Source organism: Protomyctophum parallelum, assembly GCF_964188405.1.
Source record: "Protomyctophum parallelum genome assembly, chromosome: 7".
Taxonomy (NCBI): Eukaryota; Metazoa; Chordata; class Actinopteri; order Myctophiformes; family Myctophidae; genus Protomyctophum; species Protomyctophum parallelum.
In genome coordinates, this window is record NC_139705.1 from 8,014,715 (window position 1) to 8,036,470 (window position 21,756).

At 46.5% G+C, this 21,756-nt stretch overlaps 1 protein-coding gene across 2 annotated transcripts in view; it reads left to right on the forward strand.

Moving 5' to 3' along the window:
• The first annotated feature begins 840 nt into the window (after positions 1 to 840).
• Positions 841 to 21,756, forward strand: part of itga5 (integrin, alpha 5 (fibronectin receptor, alpha polypeptide)) — a 47,801-nt gene continuing 26,885 nt past the window's right edge. For both annotated transcript variants that reach the window (XR_014569492.1, XM_083768994.1), the window contains exons 1-4: positions 841 to 1,380; positions 13,803 to 13,933; positions 20,584 to 20,684; positions 21,267 to 21,390. Coding sequence is in view for 1 of the 2 variants with exons in the window: in XM_083768994.1 (XP_083625120.1) it covers positions 1,169 to 1,380; positions 13,803 to 13,933; positions 20,584 to 20,684; positions 21,267 to 21,390 (568 nt within the window). In the remaining variant the exon portion in view is untranslated. The remainder of the gene's footprint in view (positions 1,381 to 13,802; positions 13,934 to 20,583; positions 20,685 to 21,266; positions 21,391 to 21,756) is intronic.

The following is a 21,756-nucleotide window of genomic DNA, read 5'->3' on the forward strand; positions in this document are numbered from 1 at the left end:
CCACAATTTTTTTTTGAATTAAATCTTGTTTGAATTGACCAAACATGATGTAATTGGTAAAGCAATTGAACTGTCAATAGCAATCCTCTGAGACACTAGGGTGAGTAGACAGAAATGGTACACATTTAATGAGCCATAGAGAGGAGTCGGACTAATAATTATATGGAGATAGGTTGAAAATGGGTAGCCTATTGTAAGACTTTGCTGAATTGGTATTTAAATGGGAGACTTTCACTTTTACTATGAGTATTCAATTGTGACTGTGAGATAGGCATATATCTCTCCTGTGTGGCTTAGGTAGTTAATCCCCCCCCCCCCACCACAGTGGTGGCATCACCATTCAGCATTCACCATCGATGATCATGGCATTATTGTCAAACATATAGCCTACTTTTAAACAATCTACATTCCAGATTTAGTTATCTACAAAAAGGTTAGCCTGTCCATTCCATTGATTGTCTGACAGCAAATTCATGTTGAAACTGTCAACATAGCAACGAGATTAGCATCCAACACTTGAGATTCATTGTTCATTCTGTTAATCATGTTCGCATCAGATAAGCATCTCTCTCTCCCTCTCTCTTTATCTCGCTCTCCCTCTCTCTCTCTCTCTCTCTCTCTCTCTCTCTCTCTCTCTCTCTCTCTCTCTCTCTCTTTCTCTCTCTCCCTCTCTCTCTCTCTCTCTCTCTCTCTCTCTCTCTCTCTCAAATTTCCGTTGCCGAAAGGGATTACAGGGACCGTCCAGACCAGGACCACAGTACCACCAGACCAGATTGGCAGAGGTTTGTTCTCAGATAGTAGCGGCTGAGAAGTAGAGCTGAGAAGAGTTCTCTCCGAACTTTTTGTGAATTACAGGCTCCACCTCCCCAAAAGTTTGTCACGAGTCAAGGAACTCCCTAGTCGTCCCGTCAATTAGGTGAGGAGAGGGAGAGACTCAGAGAGAGTAGTGAAGGAGAGAGAGAAGTGAATTGAAGAAGAGAGAGAGGTCCGAGGAGGACGCCGAGAGAAGCTGACGGAGCATTTATGAGATACTACCCGGCTAGAGTTACAGGGATGCAGTTTAGATAGACTTAACCGCTATTTCAGGGGCTCTGTGGATTTCAAAGCGCTGAAGTTGGGACATTTTTGGCCTTTCAAACAAACTTTAGTGGATTTATTTATTCCTAAAATGGGGATGAAAGGATTTCGCACCAAAACGCCGGGGACAGCCGTCGTTCTTATCCGCACGCTTCTTTGTAGTGTTGGGGTTCTTCTACTCCGATGTTCTCAGCCATTCTGCGAAGCGTTCAACTTGGACGTGGAGAACCCCGCAGTTTATAGCGGACCAAACGGGAGTTACTTCGGATATGCAGTGGAATTTTACTTGGCCGATTCTGCTAGGTGAGTTGGTTTTTCGAGACGGAAATCTTATTTTGCAAGATGTTGCAACCCTAAGGTGACATGTAAATAAGCAACGCCAGCAGTATGGAGGTTTGTTTATATATATATAATGTTTTGGGTACGTCCAAGAGAGCCTTATTGTGTTCCTGTATCGCGCACTGAAACTGTTTTTGTTACAGAACCCCCAAATGTTAGAAATCAGGGGTTACGTTCGCGAACATTACTTTCATGAGGCCTCGACACAGAGCCTACATTTTGTACATCATTTTGGAGACTTTTACGCACGCGCGCAGCTTCCATCCAATTATTATTTTAATTGAATATGTACTGAGGAATTCCATGACCTTAAGTGTGGTTGCAGATACATCTGCTGCCCTGAGCATGTCATTAGAAAAGAGTAGCCATTTCATCATGGAAAACGCATTAACTCAGACGCAAAAGGGAAATAAACCCTTTTTGATACAATCATCCTCAAATTCTAAGCCAGTTTCTGGCAGTTTAATTAAATTCTGACCTCTTGAATCTGTCTTCAGGTTGAAATGTCCCGCAAAACCAATAGCCTGTAACAATCACATCTTATTGCTGTGAAACCCTCACCAGTGCAGGGCAGGCTACATGAGATGCTTGACACATAGCAGGAATGTGATTTCTCTCAGTCTGAGTTGCAAACATGCTGTGACTATCAGCAAGCATTCTATCAGTAGGCTAGTAGTAGTACCCCTGTAGAGCTGCTGAGACACTGAGAGGTATTCTTTCTTGCATATTATGGGCGTCTCTCTCAGCCCTGCAGTAGGCAGTTTAATCTGCCACACAGCAGTATAAATGCCCTGCTGTGACGTGGTCTCTGTGGCGAATACATCAGTATGATGTAAGGCAGGCACCCAGAGTGGTCTGGCACAATATCATGTCCAGGAGGAGCTGGTCTGGTCCTTGTATCAGGAGTGAGTGGTGTGCTGGCCTGGCCAATATGGGTCGTTGCTCTGTCAGTCGGTGTGTTTTTATGAACAACAAATTTGGCTCCAAGAGGGATCTTTGTAGCCGAGTGGGTAGCCAGCATCTCTAGTTTTCTGGTGTTCCTCCTCCTTCTCCAGGCGGCACACACACTCGCTCAGACATTGGGGGGAACTCCCCTCTCCTTGCCTCTTTGCTTTCTCTTTTTAAAGGGTCTGTATTTTTTATTTAGGCTGTGATGTTAGCAGACACTAGTGGAGTCAGAGGAGAGTGTGTGTTAAGACTAGCCCCTCACTTCCTACGCTGATGTCATTCTGCCTTTTCTTTTAAACCCCTCCATCCACCACACTTCCCCCACTGTCTAGTCTAGACTCCCTCCCCTTCGTCTCCCCCCTTTCTACAGCATGTATGTGCACAGGAGTACATCTCTCCGATGACTTCATCTGAACTTTTACCAGCTGAGACACAATGCTTATGGAGAGGATGAGACAATGGGTTGTGTGTGTGTGTGTGTGTGTGTAGATATTCCAACCCAGCCAGTCGTCTGCGATTTCCCTGTGGTTGTTGTGTATGTTTTCAAAAGTTGAATGCCAAAGCCAAGCGACATGTGAGAGCGGGTGTAAGGCGGGCTTATAAGCTGCCAGCCCACCGCTGGATCTATTCACTTGTTTGCGTCTGAAAGAACTTGGCATGTCAATATGTGTGGTGTGTGTGTGTGTGTGTGTGTGTGTGCACCAACACGTCATCACTATCCTCCACGTCTTGGAGACACGGGGGAGTGCAGGGGAATCTGGAATCCAAGGAGGTGGGGTAGTCCACTCCAGAGAGGGAGTTCCTCCTTCAAAGAACAGCTACACGGTCAAATCCGGAGTGTTCATGTAACCCTGAAAGGTTGAGATAAAAAAAAAGAAGAGTTGATGAACACTGAATGTTACTGTGTATGACTAGATGGGGGAAATCATTCTTCTCTATAGTTTATAGTCTGTTAAATTGCTGTCATGTTTCAGCTGCATAATGACAATGAATGATGGGAGATGAGTGTATATATATATTGACCTCCCCATATCATGCCCTCTAGCACAAAGGCTCACGTTGTTCTTCTTTGACTGATGGCACTGATCCATGACAATGAGTTTATATATAGTCTGTGTGTGTGTGTGTGTCTGTCATGCCCCCTTGGCTGAGAGTAATAGAATTAAATGTGGACACTCGGGGCAGACCACCGTAGAGAAACGCCCGAGGATAGGATCTATCTATGAACTGTGTGTGACAGCTCCAGACACACACACACATGAACTTAGAGTTCAAATGCATGTTCTTGTGCATGGTGTGGATCCAAGCATGTTCACGTTGCATTTGTGCGGTCATGTGGATAGTACTTGTGTATGTATGGTAGATGGTGGGAGTGTGTCAGAAAGAGAGTCTCCCTCCCTGTGCAGGTTAAGGTTGGCAAGTAACGGTTTCAACTAAAGCCGATAGCGGCCTATTATCAGTCCACATCCCATCATGCTTGGGCAGGTCTCTTCTCACACACATAATCAGTAACTCATTCCTATTTGACTTTACCCCGTGCCAGGCAGGGATCAGGGAGTGGATCACACTGAGATAGACGGGGTCTAAGAGGTCACGGTCTGTAAATAAAAACAGACTCTGGGTCTGGTGAGGGCCGGGGGGTTGGTTGGAAAGACCCAAGAGGATTTTTTGGAGCTGGTCCATACGGCTACGTAATGATGACGTTAACAACTGGATGGCTCATAGTTACGCAGTTGGACTTCTGTTCTTTGTCAGGGAGGCTGAGCACCTCCTCATGGAAACTAACACTGAGGCTTTGACTGTACGCATCCTCCCTTCTGAGCTCCTCCAGTGGGATCTGCCATTATCTATCATTGAATATGAATACGAGGTCATCATCATTAAATACCTCTGGGTGTTTGTAATGGAGGGTGGCTTTTCCGCTGCTGCTGATGGAGATGGTAATGTCTTCCATTGCGCACGTGTTCTTCCGAGTGGGGTGTGGGTGCCGTTCGTTCTGCATTAGCTCATGTGACGAGTGCATACTACATGAGGTCACCTCGTCCATGTCGGTCACTCTCCCGGAGTTTACGCCCTCGAACAGGGTTGCCGTTAAAATAAATATTGACCCGGGCCTGATCTTCTTTTTTTGGCTACCAACGCAGAAATGTTTTCCCTGCGCCTATGCCGCGGTCCCTCTCCATATATGATCAGGCCGTTTTCTGTTATTGTTTTCATTGCTGTCCTTTTCGTATGGACCCGTTTATAAATCAAACTAGTGCGTGTTTGGTTTACAGAAGTGGAGCTTGTATATTTGGACTTCCAGGCTATTCTTCATCCAGGTTCTCAGCTATCGTGGCCCGTTAACGGCCTTCCACTGGACAATGGGGCTCTTTGTCCGGCACCAGAAATCGCTCGCTGTTCCCCATTGCAAGAACTTTCCATGTGACCCATTTCTTATTTATTTATTGGCATTTTGCATAGTTATTCTTTAGTAGAGCTAGTAGCTATGTATGCCCCTATACTTCCTATAGGCTAAGCTGGTAGGTTGGTAAGCTGAGTAGACTGCTACTTTGAAAGGTTAATAGGAATATGCTGTGGCCCGGTGACACGAACTTGCAGCAGTCTGTCTCTCACATTAAGTGCCCTTCTCACTTTTATTGGTCTGATGGTTATAAGGGGTTTACATAATGAGCCTGTGTGTGTTTCAGTGGAAAAAGATGTCAGTATGACGGTGGGTTTAAAGGGCCCTCCTCAGACCCTGTGTCAGGTCTGCTGTGTGTGTTTGTGGGGCTGGGGAATGCCCCCCCTGGGTATCACGTCTACTTTGGATTGGTTCGTGTCGTTGTGCTGACGCATGCTTTTGTAAGATGTAATCTCTGACCAGCATCAAGCCTCTGGTTTGTTTTAACCCCTGGGGCTGGGCCCATAATGACTCATTTCTTTGGTAGCGCTATAAAGGCCATGGGCCAAAAAGTGACTTACTGAGACAAAGAATGACACACTTGTCACGGCTATTCATGAAATTCCAACAATATTCAGAATGGGGTGATGGGATACAACATTCTGAAATGAATTATTGAGTGTGTGTGTGTGTGTGTGTGTGTGTGTGTGTTTGAGGGGTGTTGGTGTAGAGACAAAGAGCTCTAACAGCTGCAGTGATTGGGCGTGATTAGAGAGAGAGGTGGGTTTGTAATTTGTGACACCCTCCTGTTCACCCCCACATTCCCAAAACAGCCTCTCTATCCAGAGGTGTGAAGACCTGGACCCCCTGAGGTGGCATTGTGGAGAGGTGTTGAACCGTCAGCAGTTAAACTCCCCATCGTGAGGTTTTTGGGGTCAGTGAATTACAAGGCTATGTGTGTAGTTGAGGGGCGGGGGTAGGCGGCAATATGGTATCAGAAAATACACAGCCCGAAACCTCAGCTTGTGTTGATTTTTGAAGCTGCAAGGCATCTACAATTACCCACTTACCACTTGTGAAACCCTTCTCGGTGCAAAATGACATGGTTGGTGGTTTTGCATAAAGAGTAGCTGGCGTTCACTGTACAATTGGCAGTAAAGGAGGCACCCGAATCAAGATTAAAAAATAAGTAGTCCATTGTTTCTATACATCATTGCACATGTCGCCGCTGTCGCGTAATAAAACCTGTTACTAATTAACTTTACATAGTGAAAGAGTGACTGCAACATTTGTCAGCATGTTGACACAGCTACCAGTTTAGTTTAGTGGGCCCAACACAGGTGTACAACAAATTGCGTAGGCTAAACGAAAACATGTGAAATGCCTCTTATGTCACTGTTTTTCTACCTTGCAATTTGCAGGCCACATGTTACCAGAGAACTTTTATTATCCTTTGAAAATGTTGAGGAAATGCTTTCGTGCTGCTATCTGTATCTGGTGCTTAACAGGCCAGAATGTTTATCACCTTTTTGATGATGAGCCAAATATGTGGAACTGTCTATAAATTAAGCGCATGGACCTGGGCTTTTGTCTGGACCTAGTTCAGACATGGATGGCTTTGGAGGAGCGCTAGTCCGGCATACAAATCCTTTCTCCAGCTCTGTGACTTGTACCAGCTGATTGTAAAATATGTGGCCTCAGCACTGTATAGTTTCTGTAGCCAGTACACGCTACCCCAGCAGGCACTGCTACTCTCATCATTCTCCGAGGCCCTGGACTGTGTGTGTGTGTGTGTGTGCACTTGATCGTTGAGTAGTCAACCAGCCATAAGGCAGCGGTAAGGACTCAAACAGCTCCTGTCTGGCCTTGACTCTGAGAGGATGCTAGACTAGCCTCATGGCTCCGTGCTGTCTAGAATAAGTCATCACTTAACTGACTGCTAGTACGACTCATTTCTCATGGGTTCAGTCCCTCCAAAGTGACAATGTAAACTTACAGTAGACACTCTATTTTAAGTTGCATGACATAATATGGCATACAGTAGGTGAATTGGACTGAAGGACGTCCGTCGCCAGGTGTTGATGTTATGATTCCTCTTGGTGGGTGGCGAAGAGTCTTTGCTGTTTACTCATAGCTGGGCCCACGCCAGTCCTTTGTCCCCGGGACTGGAGGAAGTGGACGGGAGGACAAGAGTCGCATCTGGTTCAGCCCAGGACACTCATCTGAAATAATTGGGCTCACTGATATGGAACCTGTCCAGTCTGTGAGTGTGTGGTGTTAGCTCAGTGTAAACTTTGTGGAACGTTGTATAAATGGTCCTTTCGTCCAAGCCCTCTCATGTGGCTAGGAGATGAGCCAAAGCCCTTGGACACATCCGGTTAGCCGTTGGCTGGTTATTATCTTGTAATTAGTATTGACTAACTGGGTTATATTTCATCAGCCAAATTAGCTTATTTTGTAGCTAACAATGGAAAGGTTCAAATTTCAGGGAGAGAGATGCCCACAGCATATTTTCTCACAGTGTTGTTTTGTTTTCCAACCTAATGGCTAATGGACCACCAAATACGTATGTATATTTACCTCTGGCAGACTGGGGTGGGGATTATGTTTTCACCCACTCCATGTGTCTGTATGTGCGTGTCTGTGAGCAGCTATTCTTGGACACAGCTGGATTGATTGACATGAAACGCACACTCACAGTACAGTAGGTAAAGGGAGATCATGGGGGGTCCTTGGCACAAACGTTTGAGAACTACTTATTTAGAAGGCATTTAAGCGCCCTGCCTGTTTCCCCCTGGTTTGGTCCTGTCCCTGGTGCCTGTGCCATTGACTCCCCAATGCCGTCTTTATGACTGCAGAGTGCAGATGGTGACTGGCTGCATCTGCAGCCGGGACACAGGCTAACGTGATTGTGATTTTCTTGTTTTTTTCCCCCTTTCTTTCTATACAGTTAAACCAGCATGTGTTTCCCCCCTACCTAGCTTAAAGCAATTATAATAGTGTTCAAGTGACATAAGCGTTGCAGCTGGGAGGAAGACAATTAAATGTGAAATTGGTGGAAAATGGTGTTTCGGTCACTGGGGAGGGGGCGCAAGAGGAATTTGCCCTCTGACAACCTCTTTCGGGAACCTCCATCATAGGCCTGATTAGCTGTGGCTATGAAGGATAGTGTGACTTCAGCAAGTTCCAACATTCTGCATCACCCCTAATTTCTCAACCCCACATAAAATAGTGGTTACATTTGGGCAATTGTGGTGTGGCGAGATAGCTTTTTTAGAATGTCATTTGATTGCTTAAGCTTCAAATGAAGCAAGCCAGTCTTTGGTTAGAGTTAGGCTGGTGTTTACGCGTTCCTCTCTTGCAGCCCAAATCAATTACAGTAGTTTTAATTAACAGTAAATCATGAGAGATGCGTGTTGAGATTGTTAGTGGTTGGCAAATGGCAGCTGATTGGGGTGGTGGAAATGACTATGGCAGACTAATGTTTCAGTTCCACCCATCTGTTCACCAGTAAATTGCTCAAGGCTCTTTCCTACTAAATTGTTTTGTAATTTGTTTGCAGCAACAAAAAAAACAAAAATGAATATAGATTTTTTTTTCTTTTTTTTTTTAAAACCAGATGCCAAGACATTCCAGAGAGGAATGTGTGTATGCTGTGATGGCGCTTTTATTGCCCAACAACTGCAATGCTGTGTCATTTGTCATGTCATTCTGTCCGGATTCCAGGGCTATATCTTGGACAGAAGAAGCCCCCTGGGGCCTTTCTGTGTGAAGTTGGCATGTCCTTGTCCTCAACACCAGTTTGCACTCATGCGCCATAGAACTTCATTACATTGATAGAACTTACTGCCATTGACAAAGACAGTACATACAGTACATACATGCTGGGGACACTGTAGTCGGTGTCCTTGGCCTTGACCACTGGTCTTCCAGCTGGTGTTGATCAGTGGCTAATGGCTATAGCCACCGTATGGTTATGGGCCGGGAAAATGAAAACACAAACATTTAAAACGATTGTGCCAAGAAACGAATTCCTGCCAAAAATGTACTGCAACCCGACGTGATTTAACCAAATGCTTACACTGACGAAGGCTGGATAGCCCGAAACGTTTGTCCATTTTTGTTAATTAATAAAAAGAGTTAAAACGTGCTCTTGCCACTGTGTGCGACCCTGTATCTTTGTTTATATGATGTTGACCTAAATATAGCGCACCAGAAGTCGCGGTGGTTACAAGAAGAGTCATTAACCAAATGCTTATAAATTGCTCAACGGAACAGAGTAAACTCGAAAAATAAACCATGAGCCTTGCAAAAACGGTTTGTGTACGGTTGGTTTCTAGTAGCCCAGGTCAAGCAGACCTTTCAAGATGCCAGTGCTCGTAAAAAGAAAAACACTAGAGAAACAGCACACACTGCAAAGTCCTGTAACCGAGAGTGTACTGTAACCAAATGGACCCTTACGAATACATTTGTTTACAAATGAACACATGTATCTCGGTGACCTTCCTCACACTGCCTCAGGAGCCAGTGGGTGCAGTTGACTTTTGGCAGGCGTTCTTTCTTTCTTCGGCACAATGCCGGCATCCTGGCATGGCCTCCCCCGTCGACCGTGATCCCTATCAGTGCCACAATGGTGTTGACTCTTTGCCTCTCACTCCCACTCTCAGCAGAGTGTCTTCTACCTCTCAGAGACACATTAGTGCTGCTTGCAGATAAGTCCATAAGTACGCTGTTGAATGAAGCGGCTGACAATAGAGCTGGCCTGGTCCCCTATCTCATTCCCTGTTTGCACACCCATTCCGTGGGGCAGTCGGCCTCCTCTTTACGTGAAAACCCATTCTCAGTCCTGCAATCTGTCGAATACAGTTAAGTCCTTAATAGCTACATCTTTAAGTGCATAGTTGGCAGAGGAGGTGGAGGGGAGATTTGCCATTTGGAACCAGACTGATCATCACAGATAAAGGCCCATTAACTACTAATTCTTCCTTGTTTACAGTGCTTTGAGATTACTATGTGTGTTTGTGTGTGTGTGTGTGTGTGTGTGTGTGTGTGTGTGTGTGTGTGTGTGTGTGTGTGTGTGTGTGTGTGTGTGTGTGTGTGTGTGTGTGTGTGTGTGTGTGTGTGTGTGTGTGTGTGTGTGTGTGTGTGTGTGTGTGTGTGTGTGTGTGTGTGTGTGTGTGTGTGTGTGTGTGTGTGTGTGCGCGCGTGTGTGCGCGTGCATGTGCGCGTGTGTGCGGAGTGAAATCATGCTTCATACCAATTTGCTGATTAAAGAAAGTCCCCCTCCCCACCCTGACATTTATGCCCTTTCAATTTATGCCATAGCGATTTACGATTGATCCCATAGCCAGAACTGATATGCACATTGTGATTGGCTTCCATTACCAATGTATTTGACTTTTTTTACTACCTGCATTGCAAGTGCATACTGTCCTAGTGATATTTGTGTGAGCGAAGGTTTATAACCACAATTTGTTTCTTTCCCGTATAAACATCAGATTCACTATCCTCTTGAGCTGAGTTGGCGTGGAAACTTTCGCAATGTTATTGCTAAACAAAAAAGAGCATTTAAAAAATTTCAAAACACACCGGTCAAGATGGGATTGTTTATCTCTTGCCGTTTATCCTTGGAATTTATCTTGGAACAGGCCATCTTTGTTTCCTCAGAAAAACCCCTGAATGTTAGCAGCCACAGTCGTGCTGCCATGTTGACCACTGGAGCTTGTCCAGAGCAGAAGAGCACAACATTGTGGTCTATTATCAGTGTCCATTCACTGCACTGGAGTTCAGATGTTAAAAAATGTATCAGTCTGTTATGGTTTTATATGTGAAAGAAAGATGGCAGAGAGGCATCCCCAGCTGTTCTCATCGTGAGAATCCGTGACAAGCTGGCTTTCACTGGGATTTACATTATTGTACAGAGCAGAGCTCTGGTCGTCCTCTGGGATATCCCCTCCGTCTGCACACATGGCAGTAAAGTGCTCTCTTCTTTATTTCTCTTTTCTTTGCCAGAGGGATATCGTTGTTGACTTTTGTCCTTTCCAAAATAGAGTTTTAGTGTTTCTTTCACACTTCGGCTATAGCCTCTGTTTCATGCCTTTTTTCTTATTACAGAAGTGTGTTTTCAGGACCATATGCATTTGTACAGGATTATATAGGTGTAAGGTTGTCATTGCAGATAAAAAAAAATGTAATGCATCTTTTAGTTTAGGGATTTATTTTCTTACCAAACACATTTGGTTGAATTATATTTATTGCTCTCTCTTGCTCCTTGTGGGCCTCAGGACTGCTTCTTTCTCTTTGTGTTCAAGTATTTGTTTTTGGCCTTTTTTATGATTTATTCTTATTATATTCATTTGAATTCTCCAAATGGGAGAGTACAGAGAGACAGGAAACCAGGATGAGATGAGATGAGAGAGGAAAGACATGACATGGCAAGGATATGGCTGCACAGGAGTCGGATTCTAACTTGGGTCCACACGGCTCCAAGGAGCATTATGGGGCGTGCAGAACTGTGCACTGATGGGCCGAGCCTCCAGGCACCCTGGTTAAAAGTAGGGATGTCCCGATACACTTTGTTCGCTTCCGATCCGATCCTGATACCTCAATTTTTGTGTTAGCCGATACCGATACCAGTGTCGTGATCTCGTGTTGTGTTTATAGCTATCTAGCTATATATCTCATGTTGTGTTTATAGCTATCTAGCTATATATCTCGTGTTGTGTTTATAGCAGACTCCTCACTCAAATGTGCAGTTGCAGTATGGGCAACTGGAAAGCAAACTCCACATGTCCCAACATTGTATTTACCTGCCATAGTATCTCAACCCCTTACGTCGGATCTGTGGTTAGACTGGCATATTCGCCGATACCGATATGACCCGATCCGATACTTTTCCCGATACCGATACAGTATCGGGACATCTCTCGTTAAAAGCTTTTTCTTTGCTCGGTAGCATCTCTTTATAGACCCTGCTGAGCAGTTATCCTTGGGGGCGAGACGCTAATTTTAGCTGACGTATATAAACGTCCACGCACTACTGGAAGATCTGGGGCAGGAAAGGGTGTGCACTTCCTGTTTGGGATGCCCCCAGCGTCCCGTCTACAGTCTGTGCCCCCATTCCTCTTCCCTTACACAGCATGACCGTACCCATCCCTGTGATGTTAGGACGATGTTAAAATGCCTCACTTGTACACCATTGACAAAGCATAAATCAGACTTAAAGTCATGTTAAAGAGTGCCATGATTTTTTTACACCCTAAAACATGATCATCAGGTATTATTACAATATAAGGGGGAAGAACTTTTTCCAAAAAAGTGTACAGTATTTGTTAAAATCATGCTTTTATGTGGACACGCCCACCAGTTCATTAAAGGGATTGTGACATTAAAAAAAAGGTTTTGGAATTGTTTTTAGGTTTTCTAATCTCAATTGCACCCAAAAAACATGAACTTTTAACATTCAGTAGATTTTCTGTGATCTGGGGTTTTCTGGCTCAAACAGGTGCTCTGATTTGCAAATCCCATATATGTCAATGGGATTTGCCAGCAGATGTCACTGTTTCACTGTGTTGCCTGTTTTCATTGTAGCTCAAAAGGCCCAAAAAACCCCAAAGAAAACTTCAGACCACAGAAAATCCACTGAATGTTCAAAGTTCAGGTTTTTTGGGTGTAATTGAGGTCATAAAACCTAAAAGAAAAAAGAAAAATAAATGAAAATGAATGTCATAATACCTTTAAGTATTCCTGGTTTGCCTGGTGGGTGGTGATGGGTGGTGATCCACCTGAACTGAAGCCGCACCCACAGCTGTAGTTGTATCATAAAGGGGGAGGGGTTAGGGGAGGGGCTGATAGTGTGGCGTCACGATATTACTGTTTAGTGTTTACTTCATTGGCCCGTTTGACTGTCAAGGGTTCAGCCTCCAGGAAGAAACCCTAAATACAAAGTTAATACACCATTGCACATAAAAACAACTCCGGAGTGTCTAATGAAGTACTGTCACCTCATAGACACATGAAAAACTGGAAAAATACAAAATTTGTGGCACTCTATCTCTAAGTGAGTCTGCAATGAGGTAATGGCTGAACTGTCTACTTCAGACAGATTGACTATTGGAAAGAAAAGCGTTCCAACTTTACCATGCCCAGGTCTCCGTTGTCCCCCCAGCCCAACCACTCCTTCTCTCCATTCATCATCTCCCTCAATTCATCGTCTGCCCCTAATATGTGCTAGTGTCAGTCTCCTCTGTCTATCTTCCTACCTGTTCTATGTGCTGTCAGTCTCCTCTGTCTCCTCTGTCTATCTTCTATCTATATGTGCTAGTGTCTGTCTCCTCTGTCTGTCTATCTTCCTACCTGTTCTTGGACCAGGCCAGTCGACCCGTAAGACCACGTGTTCCGTTCCCGTCACGGCTGCCAAATCGGTTGGAGCTTCAGCAGAATGAATGTCTAGTATTGCGTGTCCTTCGGGAGACACACACACACACACACACACACACACACACACACACACACACACACACACACACACACACACACAGCTGTAGAAACAACAGTGTGACTCCACTTAGACCGCCTGCTTTTTTGTTTTCCCATCAAATTTGCCCCATGGGGTGGGTGTGTGTGTGTGTCGGTCTGTGTGTAGGTGTGTGCACGTGAGTGTGCCTGTGTGCTGTGCTTACACACAGGTCTGCATCAGCCTCTCTGTGCTGAAGGTTCCTTTCTCGACGTTTTATGCGTGTGTGTCAGTGGTAGCAGAACGCTCTCGGGTCCAGTGGATTATGCAACGCCGCAAAGGAAACCTTTTCAACAGGTTTCAACACTTAGTCTGCATACAGCGGCGCGTTAAGCCTTAAAACTTGGTGTTCTGCACAATGTTCAAAACTGTGTCGAGTGGGAGGTCTGGAATGCATTCTTTAATTGATGCCAGACCACCAAGATCTAATTTTGACCAACCTTATCGTTGGGACAGATAAAGTAATTCAGATTCATAAAGGATGTTGCGGTTTGGATGATTGGATCATGTGACATTCTGGTTCTCTCTCTTCCTCCTTAGTGTGAGCGTGGTCATCGGGGCGCCCAAGGCCAACACCAGCCAGCTGAAAATCACAGAGGGAGGGTCTGTCTTCTACTGCCCGTGGGGGCCTGAGCGATCAGACTGCCACAATATTGAGTTTGACCCTGAAGGTAAATCTCATCACTGACACAACCATATCTGTATGCGTTTCCTTTTTTTTTATTTTTTATCATTTGTGTTTTTCACTGCAGGTGAGGTGGAAGTCTCACGTAATATTATGCGTTTATGTTATGGACAGGACTGCTGAAATACACTAAGATTAGAATTGCGATATATCCAACAAATATTTTGATCCTCTTAGCTAAGTCACACATTTAGCATGTGGACATTAATAGTGTGCTATTGTAACCTTTTCAGGTTACATGACATTCATCACTAACCTCTTGTTGCCTTGGCTGGTGACTCGAGAGCTTCAGGGAAGTAGGGATGGAGTGTTAAGAATTGTTGAGCCGGTCGAGCTTTGCTGCTTCTCCAAACACTTGTTAAGCCAGTAGTCCATTTCCTTTGTGCTCGTGTAGTCAGCAGTAAGTTTGGATCGGACGTCACCGTTCCACTCCACTCCACTGAACTGTTGATGGCTATGCTAGTTCCTGGAAAAGTGATTCCTGTTCCTTTTTGCGTCCTCTGGGTTGAAAAGGATAATGGAGTGTCTTTGACGGTATTCCTTCCTGCCTCGAGGTCATGTTTGTGCTGTCCTGTCCCCAAAGGGCAAGAGAGAGAGAGATAAGCGTCCAGTAAACAAATAGGTCAAACAAAGACTCATGTCTCAGTTGTAGGACAACGGAAACAGACACCACCAGTCTCAACAACAGGGCTTCTATGCAGTATGCAGTCAGACTTGGGTAATTGGTTCGGGGAAAGAAAAGATGCAATCTTTTACTATGATCAGTTTTTTGGTCAAAGGTCAAAGGCCCCACTGATGGAACTGATGGTGTTGAGGGATAAGGTATGGATGTAAATGTATTTTTAGAGTTTTATGAGGTTTTATGTCATGCACAGAACACACACAAACACCCAGACTATTCCTAACACATGTAGTAGGACAGCAAGCGTGTGTGCTCTGCTCTCTACTTAGCAGGGGACTCTTGGCGTCTTTCCTGGGAAATCAAAGCCTCACTCCTTGGGCCAACTCAAGATTTACAGTCTATAATGCACAATAGGGGAGAAATATTCCACTGAGTCTTTCACAAGCCTCGTTTAACAGCCCCTTTGTGCAGTATTCCACCACCGCTTGCCTTGCGCTCATTTATTTTTCTACCCGATTTCCCCCCCTTGCAACAGAAAATGTGCTGCACATCCTTGGGTGCTGGCGTAAGGCCATGGTGAGTGATGTCATCCCGCGCCAGTGGGGTCTCAGGGTGAAGGATATAGTCCCATGAGTTGTCAGCGTGTCCTTCATATTTTTTCCTTCATTGGGGCTTTGAAGGCACAAAGAAGTGTTACACGAGAGCCAGATTCCTCCATCTGGACCATAGCAGAACCGCTATACAATAGGAGGACATTCTGTTGTTATCCACGTGCCTATCTTATCTAATATGGCCCATACTTCATCGTATGACAGTGTCACATGCCGGAAATAGTAGATTGTGACATGTTGTGAGCTTGTAGTTTGGCTATTGTCAGCAAGTGACAACGCTGTATGACGAGAGTATAAATTAATGAAGCATATTATCTGTGCCATTGAGACATTAAATGGGATGCCTGTGGACATTCATTCCTATAGAATTCCTTTTTCAAAAGAATCTTAAAAAAGGAAGAAATCTAATGAATCGGCAGTTGTTTTTTCTGGTCAAATAAAGAACGGATGATAAGATGTTGTGGTCTAATAACATTATGGTAAATGGTGCATTTATATAGCGCCTTTACATAGATTGTGCATTACATTCACCCATTCACACACACACACACACACACACATTCATACACCGATTGCGGCGGAAGCCATGCAAGGTACCAACCAGCACATCAGGAGCAATTTGGGGTTCAGTGTCTTGCCCAAGGACACTTCGACATGTAGACAGGAGGAGCCGGGATTCGAACCGCCGACCCAAGGATCATTGGACGACCTGCTCTACCTCTTGAGTGCTTAGTGATGCTTTATCTCTTCCTTGCACTGCAAACTTGTCTTTACTCTTACTTCAACTCTGGGAGTGTAAAAATGTACTCTTGTATGCACTGAACCCACCAAGCAAGTGCTTTATTGGGCACGCAGGTTTGAGCGTGGCTGTTCTCGTGACTGTGGTCAACTGGTCACCCAATGTATTTCTAATTCCCCGCCCAGAGCAGGGAAAAAGAATCTTCATGTGCGAGATCGGAGCGTCCGTGTGCGTATGCTTGCGTGCCTGCTGGGTTTTGTGCGTTACAGGGTCAGGCACTTAGAAAGTACAGTGACTTTTCTCTTGCCACTTCAGTATTGGTAGTACCCAGCTCTCCAGCACCAGTGTGTCCCCTGCTATCTCTAGAGTGTGGGTGAGGTCTAACCCAGAGGCCATGGGCCCTCTTAATTAGCCTAACTAATTGGGTCAAAGTGGTTGGAGAACCCTCCTCCTCCTACCAACCAACTTCCTCTTCCACCGAGATAAGCGCTCGTCTGGATCCCTAGCAAAGAAGAAGGGGGGGGGGGGGGGGGTGAAGAGGGCAGAGGGGAGGGAGGGTCATAATACAGGGCGAGGGAGGGAAGGAAGGGATCGAGATTCGAGAATGGAGGGAGAAACCAGAGCTCTGGTTCTCTATTCTGTTGCCCTCTCATAACCCCCCCCCTCAACCCCAGCACTCCCACAGGGGCAGCTGATGTGATGAGTGAATTTGGCCATTTGTCTTCTAAGCTATTGACGCACGCACTCACGCACACACACACACACACACACACACACACACACACACACACACACACACAAACACAGGCTCTAAATGCACTAATGGCTATCCTCTCACACACAGTTCAAAGGGTAGAGGGGGGGGGGGGGGTATACGGACCCACCGCAGGCCCCCCACACCACTCTGGTGTCCCGGGAGAGACGTGACCAGGCACCATGTCACATCAGCACGCTGCTCTAGAGACGTGACCAGGCACCATGTCACATCAGCACGCTGCTCTAGAGACGTGACCAGGCACCATGTCACATCAGCACGCTGCTCTAGAGACGTGACCAGGCACCATGTCACATCAGCACGCTGCTCTAGAGACGTGACCAGGCACCATGTCACATCAGCACGCTGCTCTAGAGACGTGACCAGGCACCATGTCACATCAGCACGCTGCTCTAGAGACGTGACCAGGCACCATGTCACATCAGCACGCTGCTCTAGAGAGACGTGACCAGGCACCATGTCACATCAGCACGCTGCTCTAGAGACGTGACCAGGCACCATGTCACATCAGCACGCTGCTCTAGAGACGTGACCAGGCACCATGTCACATCAGCACGCTGCTCTAGAGAGACGTGACCAGGCACCATGTCACATCAGCACGCTGCTCTAGAGACGTGACCAGGCACCATGTCACATCAGCACGCTGCTCTAGAGACGTGACCAGGCACCATGTCACATCAGCACGCTGCTCTAGAGACGTGACCAGGCACCATGTCACATCAGCACGCTGCTCTAGAGACGTGACCAGGCACCATGTCACATCAGCACGCTGCTCTAGAGACGTGACCAGGCACCATGTCACATCAGCACGCTGCTCTAGAGACGTGACCAGGCACCATGTCACATCAGCACGCTGCTCTAGAGACGTGACCAGGCACCATGTCACATCAGCACGCTGCTCTAGAGACGTGACCAGGCACCATGTCACATCAGCACGCTGCTCTAGAGACGTGACCAGGCACCATGTCACATCAGCACGCTGCTCTAGAGACGTGACCAGGCACCATGTCACATCAGCACGCTGCTCTAGCCAGCTTCCCAGGAGGGCCTGAGATGACACGTTATTGTGACAACGTCTCTGGGTTTCCTTCTCTATCTGAATCGGACCTCCTGTCGGATCTACTCCAGTCACTCGCTCTCGTTGGCATGAACACAGATGAACTGATTGATGGGGTGGGAGCTGTGTGTGTGTGTGTGTGTGTGTGTGTGTGTACGTCACTGATGTAACATTTCATACCGGGCACCTGCCCTCGGTACAAGGAGCTTCCGTTAGACACATTGGAAGTTCTAAGTCTACCTCTCTTTCACTGAACCCCTTTTCAGGTTCAACCTGGCATCTCTATTTTGGGCATGTCCCAAAATAGAGATGCCAGTTGTTCAATTTTTTTTTAGCAGATCTAAATATTGTCTGTTGTATGACAAATTAAGTAAGGGGTGACATGGCACATGGGTGCAAAATACCTTCTTGAGTGTTTCCCTGGTTTGACTCCCGGGCTGGCTCGACTGTTTGCTCTGTGTCATTCCCCTGATGTCTGTAAGCCTTTCCTGACAATCTCTCACTGGTGCTATCGAAATAAAGCAGAAATGAGAAAGAAAAGAACATTCTTTTTTTCTTCTTTAAATATATTTTTTATCCCATGATTTTGTAACCCATTTTTCACCCCTGTGTCAATTATCTAATGTGATCCTGGGCTCTACACACCCTCCGCCAACCTAGTCCCCATATATGGGGGACAAGGGGAGACCAACCTAGTCCCCATATATGGGGGACAAGGGGAGAGCAACGGACTTGAACTCATGCTTCCTTCATGCCTGAGTGTCCAAGTTGCTCCTTTACACCTGACAGGGGGGAGTTTCCTTGGTTGGACGTAGCGCGTGGAAGGAACACGTTATTCCAACCAGTTCCTTTCCCCTCCATCAGGCACCCCGGCTGGCCAGGGGGAGGCAGTTTAGTAACCAGGATTACTGCATGTTTTTTGTGAGGGTACCTACCCTAGGGGACACGGGGAGAACATGCAAACTCCACACAGAAAAGAACATTCTTAAAAATATTATCAGCATTTCTCATTCACATTCCCTGCACCAGATTTTCCCACTGAATGTGGGATTTGACCCCTACCCTCCAGCCACAGCTAGGCATGCTTATCTAGCGTCTTAGCTGCTGCCGTTGAATGTCAATCAATTATATAGAATACGAAGCATAACAGGAAACTGACATAGATATGCTTCCCTTCTTGCGGCGTGACAGCTTCTCCCCAAGATGTCAATAGATAGTTTTACAATTTGAGACCGATACCTTTGTAATCTGTTCCAACCCTGGTTGCTGTTGTGACATCACCTCAAACCTGCGCATGGCCCTCTCAACGCGTCCAAAATCCCCCAGAGTAGCACTGTGTTCCCTTATCCAAACAATGGCTCCCCCGAGTTATGAAAATATGAAGGCAGGTATGGTGTAGGAACAAGGTTTCCGTACAGTTATTGTAGATTAGTTAAAGCAACAAGCTCCTAAAGACGCTTGTTTGATGTGCAGGTCATGTTAATGCTGGTACAGCTAAAGCATATCTCTTCACACATGGCCTGTTGCAGACATGTAATGGGGCGGGGGGGCTGGGCTGGGGGGAGGTCAGCAGCCGGCCTTGCCCCACGGTGAGTGATGTTGCATGGAAAAGCCTGCTGATGGACATGGAGCAGAACTACTGTTAGGTTATTAAGGAGACATAATCCCACCGCTTACCTACTGTTAGGGGAGAGAAAGAGAGAGAGAGAGATGCCAGAAAAGGGACAGAATGATGGCGCATAGAAAGTTGAAGAAACGTAGAAAGAAATTGAGAGGCGAGTGTAGAGCTAGACAGAGATAGAGATTGAGAGGAGGGGAAGAAGCATGTGCTTGAAACAAAGATGACTGTGGGGTCGCTATGAGGAAGCCAGGCCAGAGAGAGTGTGTGTTTTCATTGGACGCCAGCCCCCTTTTTCTGTTTCTTTCTTTCTTTCCACCAAGACATGGAGCAGGCCCTCGGCCCCAGCTCCAGGCTGCCTAGTTGGCTGAGAAAGTGGAGAGGAAAAGGGTAGGCGAGAGGCAGCGTCGGGATGTAGAAGGAGCTAGTGACACACAGCCTGCTTTCCTCACATCCACATAGGTCAAGATCTCTCACACGGAGACGGCTTGTTGCTGCTCTGTTGCAACTCGCCTGTGGGCTTTTACATTTTTTTCACTGACGAAATATATATAGCAGGAAATAAGTCTGGGAGTATTTTTAAATGATAAGGGTGAGCAGTTGTCAGCACGTGTGTCGTCCCCCCCCCCCCCCCCCCCCCCCCCCCTGAATACGGTAATTATGTTCTGAGCAACAAACCCTCGAGGTATCGGACGTCACCTTTCCGGAGGATGGGTTTTGTTACTTTGAACCTCGTCGCCATGGCAACGCAGATGTTGCATCTGTCTCCCAATATAGTTTGTAGATCGGACTCACTTGGCCATCTGTCGTGTCACCTGCTGCTGTCGCAAAGCTCAAGTGGGAGATCGGCGTTACTGGCCAGGTGGCCAAACAGAGCCTTGGGTCAACAAGGCTAAGCCAGGCTAGTACAGTCCAGACATCAGGCCACACTGAGGGAACGACCTCATGTTGACATCTGAACAGTGGCTGAGAGAAACCAATTCCGTTCTCTTCAGATTCTCTCGCCCGATCGTTTATTACATGAGAAATAATGTAACTGGAGTCTGGAGGCCTGTTTTCTGCCAAACGGGGCAGATGTTTTCAAGAGCCTGGGAGACTGACGGGGGAGGGGAGGGGGGATGATTAGTCGCCGGGGTCCCAAGTCGACGACATGCATGTTTTGTCAAAATACTGTCACTCAGTGTTGTCTTTCTCTCTTGCCTTCCTTCTCCCAGGGGACCGCAATGTCTCGCTCAATGACACAGACTATCAAGCGGAATTCAAGTCTCACCAATGGTTTGGCGCCACTGTGCGTTCCCACGGCGACACCATTCTGGTAAGGTGACCCTCTGAGAGAGACCGGGGGTCCTGTGGTGGGGGCGGTTGGGTGGGGGCATAAAGAGGTTTGCTCCATTGCAATGGGGTTGTGTGTTATGATTTGTTTTCCTCTCTGAAAGCCACCCACATCACGTGGCCCATGAGAAACTTGCGCTTGCCTCTTTTACACAGCAGAACATGTTGTGATGTCATGGAGGGACGTGAAATGAATGTGCTTCGGTCAAAGGTCACAGTCAATGGTGTTGTAGCGATTCACCAGTTTTCACTTCCACTCTCGCTTCACTAACCGAGAAGTGCAGTTCCGTGGCCCCCCCCATGTTACATCAAAGTTGAACCGCCCGTAGCTCGGGTCTCATTGTGTGCTACGTGTTGTGACCTGGGTTGAGTTAGGTGGTTGCCCTGCTCCAGATGTACCATCGACCTCAGCCTGGATCTCCTCCGGAGTTCAGCGGGTGTTGTTACAACTGGAAAAACATCATCCACCTATTCTCTCTCCCCTAGTGTCCACCTCATACCTCCTATACTCCCATTCCCGCTGGTTCCTTCCCACATAATCCCCTGACCCTCCCTCCCTTCTCAGGCTTGTGCCCCTCTCTACTCCTGGCGAACCAAACAGGACACGGCCCATTCGGACGCCACGGGAACCTGCTACCTCTCTGTCCATAACTTCACAAAGTTTGTGGAGTACGCTCCCTGCCGCACAGGTAACCACTGCAACTCTTCTTAAGTTGAGTCCGTCCGGTTGTTTTGTTTTTTATCATGCTCTCTTGCCTGAAGGGTCTAATGTGGCGTTTAACATGACAGCTGTCCATTCCACTGGAAGTTTGGCGTGCGTTCAAATGCTGCACCCATGGGGCAAGACGAAAGGGGATGACATAGTATCGAGTAACAAGTTTCCAGAAACATCTTGTAGACAGCCCTACAGAAACACACTCCCAGCCCTCCCAGTTATCGGTAATCAATTATGTCACTTTATATAGACCGAGGCATTCCCCTGCTGTGACAGTAGACAGACGTTGACATTATCTGCAACACCGCTGAGCCGGCACCTGCATATTTATTGGACCATA